Below are 9,604 nucleotides of genomic sequence, written 5' to 3'. Positions count from 1 at the left end.
GATTTTGTACCTACTATCACTCTTTTGGATATAACATGCGCGTAGAGAAAGCAATAAAAGATTGGCAAATGAGGTTGAAGAGAACACTATTTTGGCTATATTTTTAGTATATCATTTGATAGATTCCAACTTAGCAAAAGAGAAATATTAGAAGTTAAAGTAAGTACTTGTAAATCTAAGGGTAGTAAGTAACTCAATTCCTTGGTGGTTGTATTTTGAGCTATATCTTAAGCAATTTGACAAGATTTTGGCTCAAAATTTCTAAGAATATATATAGTCATAATGATAAACTTTATGCTTAAATTTTGTGGCATTTAAATTTTGAATTTTTGAGATATGAAGAAAATAGTACTTAGGTGCTTATAAGTTAGGATTTTAGAGCACTTGCTAGGATTTCTAAGATGTCAAAAGATTGATAGAAATTTTGTATTTTTTTTTAATAGTAAAGCTTAAGAATAATAGCTAAATTATATAAAAATTGGAAAAAAAAATTAATGGTTGGATCAAAAGATATGAGTTTTTAAAGTTCAAGAAGAAGAAATCTTTTACAAAAAAAATATGTTTTAAAGGATTTTTCTACAATTTGGGTATTTTATATAAAGTGAAGAAGTTTTGGAAGTCAAGACTTTGTATATAAGTTAAAGGTGGGACAAATCACTGATTGGAGCTTAGTCAATAAGTCAAAGCTAAACTTTCTCTAGCTAGATATCTCATATATTCTCAAATTACAAATCACGTCACACGACAACGGCTAAACATGATTATTATTATAAAGATACAAGTTTGGTTTCTACTATTTTTTTTCAATAATTTTTTCTAAATGTGGCAATGAAGTTTTTTATGAATTTAAATCATAGTATTGTCATGAATCTTTTTCTATCAAAAGTACAAATAAGAGAGAGCACTCTTAGAAAAAAATCCTTCTATAAATCCGACTTGAATAAATCCATTGGAATATTGAAAAAGATGCTATCTTAGATAGAACTTTATTTGTTGTAGAAATCTTTAAAACTTTGATCTTATTCCATCAAACTTCTCCAATATACTTATCCTTATCTTTTTCATATTTATTATAGTAAGACTTTTTGGATTTAGTTATAAACTTGATTTATTTGTTTCTCTCAATTGAACAATTTGTAAGCATAGAGTTTAAAATTTATTATTGGCTTCTTCTATAGGCATTGGAATACTATCTATATAATTGATATTAGAGATATATGAGATTTCGACCTTAAGAGTATTGACAAGCTTGTAAAGATCTATAATGGTTAGAAATCTGTTCTCACTTTTGCTAAGAAAAGCATCGATAATTTTTCTTTCCATAGACAACTCAAAACAAATCTATTAGTCAAATTAGAAGAAGATAATCTACAACCTCTAATACTAAATGAAATTTTTGATAAAGATGGGTAGTCCACCCTCTTTAAGGAAAAAATCACTATTATGGTACTAAAATATAAAATTAAAGGTCAATAGTCCACAATCTTCAAAACACAACAATAGAAGTATAATAATCTACTCAATTCTAAAAAAAAGTCAAGAACAATAAGTTAATATTCTTTTCAACTTCTTCTCAAGAATATGAATCTTAAAGAACTAAAAATTCAATGCATTCTTATATCACTTGAAAAGACTGAAGAATCACTTAAAGATAGTATAATATTGAAATTAGAATGACTATTGCCAAAGACAAGAAGACTAAAAAGTCTTAAAACAAGATTAAGGACTAGAAATGCATTGTCAAGACTGAAAAAGGCTTCATTTTGGCCTCTTTATATACTATCTAATTAAAAGTTATATGACAATATTCTATAAGTCCTCTGAGTCATATCTAATTTCCAAGACACATGTCTTAACTTACAAGATAAGATTCTTATATGTACACCACATCTTTAGCTTGTACCACAAGCTATCAACATGTATAACATGTGGCTAATTTTTTGGTCAAGTTTTTAATCTATCAATCACCTATTGCCATGCATAAAAGTGACATTGCATCTATAAAGCTTTTAAGAAGCTTTTCTATAAGATATTATGAAATTAATCTACTTTTATCTATTTATAATATCTAGATAACTCTTGGAGTAAATATTTATGTTTGTGACACTTTTTTCTTGCTTTTAGTCTAGTTTCAAGGGTTTTTAATATTTCCTGTCTTTTGGCAATAATAATTCTAATTTCTTTTAAATATATATATTTATTGATCTCTCTTTTATTATCTTTCTTTAAAAAATATCTCTCTACTTTATTTGTATTTATCAAGTTTTTATTCTTGACACCTAATAATTAATTATAAATACGTATAAAATCAAATCCAAGTCTATAGAGTTTCTTTAAAACTTCTTTACAACATATTATCAAATCTACCTACATTTATCTTTTACCTAACATTCTTATCTACATAATTATATATATCTACAATATCTTGATCTACTTGAATTTTATTAATGTTTAATTTAACTATCCAATTAAGCTAAAATACATAATATATATTCAAAAAAATTAAATTTAATAATCTAATTTTTTTCATACATTGATTTACTTAAAGATTCTTAATTTTTTTTAAATAAAAACTCTTTTTTATTCTACAAAAAATAAAGTCACTTAAGGAAATAGTAACTTTGTAAAGTTCTTTCAAAGTTATTATCTACTTAAATCATTCAAAACTATTGCTAAAAAAAACCTATTAAGTTTGCTTCTCAATCTTGCTTTCAAATCAAGAGAAGAATCTGACAATTATTGTTGGTGCATGGTTTATGCTTTAGAAAGTAGTTACAATCTTAGCTTATAATCAATTCTCCCCAAGTATCAATCTACGGTTTTTCTAAGTTAACTTTGTTGAAAGCTACCATTTACTTTCACTTAAAAATGCAAGTGATATTATTTTTTCTAAATCCTAAATCCTAAAGTAAGTAGAAGCATTCCTTCTTTACAAAAAAATAACATCAATACTAAATATTTTATGATCTTCTTATCTTTTACCTATGTTTTCTAAAGTAATTTGTTTCTATATTTTCAATAGAGCATTTCTATAATATATAGATATATATAGATATAATAATTCTTTCACCAAATAATTGTGTTATAACACAACATTGCACAATGGATTGGACAAAATTCAAATTAATATAAATTATGTGAAATTAGAGTCTAAAATCAGCTTTTGGAAAAGCAAGTGTACTAGCTATGAAACTTGATTGAGCTGGACAAGTCTCAAATTCAACTCTGGTTGCCTCCACAATAGACTAAACATGTTATATTTATATTTTGTCCCTTCTTCACATAATTGCTTCTCCCTAATTCTCTCCTTTAGCCTGGAACAAACCTGCCTTGGCCTGTACTCCTCTAGGTCCTAAGTTAGGACCAGTTTTCATGGACGGGCAAGGGCAAGGATAGGCATATAATTTTTTTGTTTAAATTGCACAAAATCCATTCAAGGATGAAGAAGAAAAATTACCATGGTAAGGTTGTAAGAGAAGATGCACCCCAGCCATGTTCACCAACCCCAATGTAGGATGACCCGAGATACTGGTTTCCAAATGTAAATGTTGTAAGGAAGCTGACTGAATGAAACTCTATCCAGAACACAGAATACATGGTTAAAAGGTCATTCGTCTCTTTCCCTCTGGCCTGGTTAGGGGCTACTGGCTCTCGTTGCTTCGCGAGTTCGAGCGAAGCTCAAGTTTCTTTGTGTCCACCCTTCCAGCTTGCACTCGCCATTGCCCGCTCACCTCGCCGCTTGCAGCCATGGCCACGCTCGCGCTGCCCTCCCTTAAGTGCCCTTCATCTTCGCGTCTCTTTACCGCTGGAGCAGCTACTTTGCCCAAGGCTTCGTTGCCGTGTGCAGATTTTCTACTTTTCAGGCCTCTACCCTGGAAGCTCACGTAAGTTCACACTTGTATCTCCCTTTCTCGTTTGCACTGTATCCTGAATATGCTTTCGGGTCTCGTAATTGTCTCCCGCAGTAGGATTGGTGCTGTTTTTATCTATCTATCTATTTATTTATTTACGCATGCATGCATTGCATCTCAGTGAAGGTTTCGGTAAGAGTTCCCGTTTTATCTCACATCTTAGCCCGTTTTAGCAATCGAGGTTGGTTAGTATTTGTTCGGCTGAGGTGTAGTTTGCGCTTGTCACTACAGGCAGTGGGAGTTAGGTCTGCTACGCGGAGGCTCATTGTTTGTATTGTGGTCTGGGTTGTCGTATTTGTCAGAACCTGTTATGATTTTACATAGTCTAGCATCTATCGTTGCATGTGAATGCTCCGGCCCTAGAAGTTAATGAAAGAAGGCATGAATGCGTGTCTTGCTCAAATGTCCTATTAGATTCAAGAGTCCGTTTCATTCTTCAGGGACTCTCTAAGGGCTGCTGAATTCATAGTGATTACGTCTTGGCGATATTTTTCACGATTTTAGTCATAATGTAATGCTTAAGCTCTCTTCTCTCGCTTGTTCTGGAGAGGAGGCCGTGAAATCAACCCACAGTTCAATTTGTAATATCCACGGATTGGAATATTCCTAAGTACATGAAAATTGAATTCAATGTTTGAAATAAAATTCACCACTTTCACTTCATTAGGACATCGACACCTTCTAGTCGATTACTGATGAAATATTGCAACGTCGTTCAAATTTATGCAGGAATGCAACAAGACTAGGATTGAAGAACACCCTAGGTATAAAGATCTCTCTCCTCTTCCAAGATTGTTTTGTCGTTCTTTCCGTGTGTGCATTAAGCGAGCTCAAGAGGGTAAAAGTAACATGAATATCTTGCACACTATCATGGTGAAGGTGTCTTTTTTCCTGTGAACTTCCTTGTGCATTTTTGTTTCCACTGCGTGTCTCTTATTGGAGTAGTGAAATGTCTCGCGATTTCAATTCCGAGGATATTACCAGGGTGTCCAGATAGACGATGGTTTGGCAAGGTTGGAGATGTTACTACGTCGTACTGGTTGCATTGCAGTAAATCAACAAATGTGCTTACACAGGGCTTGTTCCTGGTACAGGGAAGATACAGAGAAGAAAGTGGAGTTGTCAGGCTGGATCCGCAGACCAGAATGAGACTGTGGCTATAGGAGAAACACCGAAGCAAGCTTATATTCCGGATGCAGAGACATCGAAGGAAGTGAAGTCTCCGGATGCAGAGACACAGAAGCAAGGGCCACCGGTTCTAACGATCATAGCAGGCATTGTTGTAGCTGCTCTTGTGTTTTGGGGCTTGTGGTCCGCTGTGTCTGCCATAGCTAGACTCTTCATTCGTTGAGCACACATACTGGTCAGCAATGTCTTGGCAATTCTAGTGATTATTTTCATGATGAAGCCCTTGCTTAATGACTCTACATGCTATCGAGATTCCTGTGTACAAATATGTTTATACTTAGCTGTCACTATATAGAGGACTTGTATCTGCTCAAAACTGGTTGGTTAGTCACGCTGTTTCTATCGTCTCAGAGTTGTCTGGCTAGGAGGCGATTCGTCTTAACAGCTTGTGCTGCTTGTCATTCCGAAGTACCTCTTAGCATTCGTATGAGATACACTTTCAAGTTGTCATGACATTTTCTATCCCACGTATTAAAAAAAATGCAGAACATCTAGCAAAAGCGATTTGCAGTCAACATTATCAGGCTGGGTCCGCCGAACAGAATGACGAATGACCAGTACTCCCTATCCCAGTCATGTGCAGGGCGCTGGACGTAACTAGTGCGAATTCAAAGTACAGTAATTCGTTCAAATTATAATGAAATCGTTTTGGTGTGGGCAATCACCGAAACGCTGCCGATAGGGATTTCACTAAGTTTCAGCTCACCTCTTTAAGGTTTGAAATCCTTTCTTTGTCGCATGATCAAGACTGGGGGCAAGCTCTTGATCCCAAATTCACATGGAAAGTGAACCAAACTAGGTCGAATGACATCTTACGCTACCATACAAAGCGGAGGGAGGTCCATGGAACTCCAGAGAGCTTCGTGGTCTTGGCTCGTGCACTCGCCGTTGCCATCGCCACCCGATTTGATGTCTGAGCTTGTGATGGTTTCTGTGCTCCCACTTGACTGACCATCCCATGCGCTCGTATCATTCAGACTCCAAAGGTCTGATGATGACATGGAGAGATGGGTTGCTGGAGGAGATAACTGCGGGCTAGAAAGACTCGATTCGTGTGGTGACATGCTGTAGTCCAACTCTGAGTGCTTCGTTAACTCGACGCATTCTTGAAAACTGTTGGATCTGGAAGGCACATTTGTACAGGAATCTCTGTCAATGGTCTCTGCAGAGAAATCGAACGCTGGGGTGTATACTTCTGAGTTTTCACTGCTTAGATTCAACCCTAGCAACCCGGACTCCATGCCTGTTTCGTCCCCCCATCCGTACTCCGACCATGGCATGTGATCCAAGACAAGAAGTTCTGGAAATTCTTTTTCTCTGTAAGCGTATCTTTCTTGTACTATTCTCTCCGTCTCCACGCCATGTATTTCAGCGCTTCCATAGTTTATTTCCTCTTTGGGGACCGTCGAAGCAGGTTTACAACATTTTGTCTCCGTTACGCTCTTGGAAGCGTCCATACTCATGGCATCATCCGAATTCACCTGTCGACTGACGCTCGCTCTGTATGGGATCTCATTGCCGTTGCTCATCCTGGGATTGAGGTCGCTGTACCTTGCAGGCGGGTAAATGGTCACGAGATCCCTATTGGTGGTACAAGGAATATGATGTTGGGAAGAACCGCCATGTTGAGTGCTCGCTGCGAAATCAGACACGTTATGATCCGATCTGAATAGTTGCATTGACGCTTCCAACGGCGCTACGTGAAGGGAGATAGGAGGGAGAGCCATGAAATTGTCAACTGCGAGGGCTAAATAGCTCTCACATGACAATAGTCGTTGCCATTCTTCCACTATTTGGGTTGGGAATATCGTTTGCTTGTTGAACTTAAGGTCTGTTGCTGCAGCTTCAGCTAAACCGCTGTTCACCAAGTGTGCATCTCCATCAGCTAGACTGATTGGTTGCATACCATCAAAAGGGATTCTAAACGAAGAGAGACTAGGAGGAGAAGAAGGTCGGGTTGGAGGATCTTGTGGAGAAACCGTGAGACTCCGATTTATCGCAGTGGATAGATTTTCAGAGGTGATGGATTGCTGAGGTTCTAGCTTCGATGAGGAGCAATGCGGAGAGAGGAAATCTCCCACCTTAACCTTGAGGTCACAATCCACTGCGCCTCGATCAGTAATGACAGGAAGAGGAGCATCACCTTCCTGTTCTGGTTTTGCATTTACTGACGGTGCATTGCTTCTGTGGCTAATCAAACGAGCAGGTTTACGCGGGGACGAGGGTAGGTGGGGGGGATTATCACCTAAAGCAGTACGTAAATTGCTGGAGGGCTGAATATCCTGTCTCTTCGGAGTAGAGATCAGCCGGTCGTTGCCTTCGTCCTGAATCTTCCCGAGGTTGGGATCATTTTGCTCCTGCGGTTGGGTCACATTGGGGGGCTCATTTTCGCAAGCTTTTGAAGCTGCTGCAATTTGCCGAAGTCGGATGAGGCGAGCTGCTTTAGAAGCAGGCACCGTGCCCTCATTTGCCACGGCAGGAACGAAATTTGTGCGAGTATTAGCCCCTCTCAAAGCTCTTGCAGCTGCAAGCAATAAATCATTTACAAATACAACCTGTCAGTTTAACCTCGAATCACTAAACCATGGGCAGTTTTAAGGACCAACAATTTGAAGAAGATGGTAACAAAAAGTCTGCACTCACGAACACCACAAACATACCGCTATCATACGCCTTCGCTCCTTCTTCGGCGGAATCAAACGTTCCCAGCCACAATCGAATCTTCTGCGTTGTGTCTTTGATTTCAGCAACCCAACGCCCCGATGGTCTCTGTCGCACTCCCACAAACCTTTTCTTGGTCTTTGTCCCGGCAGAGCTATCCTTTAGCTCGTTCAACGCTGTGTCTTGAACGTCGCTATTCTCTGCGGTGACCGCCTCTTTATCTAACAAGGCACATGCTCTGTGTCTCTTCATACTCTTTCCTCCAGCTCCTTGTCCATTACTTGTTCCGCCGTGTAGAAACCTACTCGACGCTTTGAACAGCGTGGACGCCACATTCGACTTTCGTGGTGCATTAGATACCGATGACATGGCTGTCTTGATGGTGCTACACAACACGCACGGTTATTGCTTGAACTGCCTGTTGTCTACATCTGCATACCAACTAGAGACGGTCAAGTCTGGACACGAGGTCGATGAGATCTGAAACTTTGCTTGTCTGCTTATTTGATTGATTCTTTGCAGTATGTGCTGAATAAGTTGATACCTCTCAATCACAGCACGGATCCACCCGGAGTAGAATCCATTGTGCTCACTACCTACTACGTTCCACGAGATGCTTGATTCATCTTTTTGCATGTCACAATTGTGATCAAAGATTTAAGGGATTGCTGCCTACAATGTCGCGATGCTTGTGCACCCCTTGATTAAAATCTTCTTCTCTAGCTCTTAACGAAAGGTGCTGTTACGGGGAAGATTCTACTAGCCACTAGAATTGCGATGGCACGGACTTCCTAATAGCATGGGCTGCTAGCGAACACGAAGGACACTGTCTAACCAGCACTGCGAGGTCATGCTGATCAATTTGCGAGCTAAAGCAACCGAAACTGTCTGATAAAAGGTCTATTCCCGAGCGACGGATATCTGGAAAAATAGCTCTCGGAATGGCGTCTTTCTCACTCCACTAGCGTAAGATCCAAGTCCACGTCTCATCGTCTGTATTCTTTGTCATAAAACTGGTATGGATGAACTGGATATTCACTGGCGTGAGCGTATAATTTACCGGCGTAATTCGAAGATGCTAGCACTTTGAGTCTGCTCATAATGTCACTATCTTTCGCAAGGGGACCCAAGCTCGGATGAGGCTTTTTCGTTCCTGACTGCAACAACGTCGTCAATCGATAATCGTCCAGGTGTGTACAGTAGCTGAGAGGTAATGAGCAGGCAGGTAGACAAAGAAATCGTAGTACCTCGTAGGGATGGTACCGATGGTGGAGAGTGCGCCTCGACTTGCCCCCCACATGCATATTCTTAGAAAAAGCTGCTAGCATCAGCCCAACTCCATCTCCAAAGCAATCCTCTCCCTCCCCATCTCACCACAAGTACACTTAGCCTAATGCTCCCACCATTACCTACTAGTCAACCTCCTTCCTTCATCGCTCTTAACGCTCCCATAGCCCCTTCCATCTTTATGGTAAATCAGTCCTTTTACCCTTATACATTCTCCGCAGTTATGTCAGTCAGATAATTCAGCTGCACTGCATGAGAATACCCGGTCCTGAGTAGAACTAGTGGAGAAACCTGGCACTGGACTTCATATATACGTATATTACATCCTGCATATACACATGATACTCTCTGGAGTGGGAAAGTACAGGATACCACAAGCCCTACAGAAGTTAGACTTTTATCGCATCAGAATAGTGATGTAGCTGTAAGGTACTTGTGAAAGTCGTTTGAACATGACAGGTCATTTGTCTGTTAGCCTTGACGTAGAATGAGTCTGACAGTGGCGTGAACGAGGTGCATTGCCTGATATACAGTAACTGTCCACTCGACAAGTATGG

The 9,604-nt window shown here is 39.1% G+C and overlaps 2 protein-coding genes across 3 annotated transcripts; one reads left to right on the top strand and one right to left on the bottom strand.

Moving 5' to 3' along the window:
- Positions 1-3,675: 3,675 nt before the first annotated feature.
- On the top strand, positions 3,676-5,338 carry LOC112282695 (uncharacterized). The gene is made up of 3 exons (XM_024520657.3): positions 3,676-3,884; positions 4,641-4,675; positions 5,006-5,338. Exons 1-3 carry the CDS (start codon positions 3,748-3,750, stop codon positions 5,260-5,262), a joined length of 429 nt encoding a protein of 142 aa, XP_024376425.1. The 5' UTR covers positions 3,676-3,747; the 3' UTR covers positions 5,263-5,338.
- A 375-nt stretch (positions 5,339-5,713) lies between these two features.
- LOC112282694 (uncharacterized) lies at positions 5,714-8,867 on the bottom strand. 2 transcript variants are annotated; one of them, XM_073534288.2, is made up of 3 exons: positions 8,305-8,867; positions 7,760-8,191; positions 5,714-7,623 (listed from the first exon to the last, which is right to left on the bottom strand). In XM_073534288.2, exons 2-3 carry the CDS (start codon positions 8,127-8,129, stop codon positions 5,912-5,914), a joined length of 2,082 nt encoding a protein of 693 aa, XP_073390389.1. In that variant the 5' UTR covers positions 8,130-8,191; positions 8,305-8,867; the 3' UTR covers positions 5,714-5,911. The 2 variants fall into 2 exon arrangements, with proteins under 2 accessions (XP_073390389.1, XP_073390388.1); XM_073534287.2 differs by having other exon boundaries at positions 7,760-8,866.
- Between the last annotated feature and the right edge of the window lie 737 nt (positions 8,868-9,604).

This window comes from Physcomitrium patens, chromosome 5 (genome assembly GCF_059467195.1).
Source record: "Physcomitrium patens ecotype Gransden chromosome 5, ASM5946719v1, whole genome shotgun sequence".
Lineage (NCBI taxonomy): Eukaryota > Viridiplantae > Streptophyta > Bryopsida > Funariales > Funariaceae > Physcomitrium > Physcomitrium patens.
The sequence above is the reverse complement of the archived record's forward strand: the minus strand, read 5'-3'. Positions and strand labels throughout refer to the sequence as shown.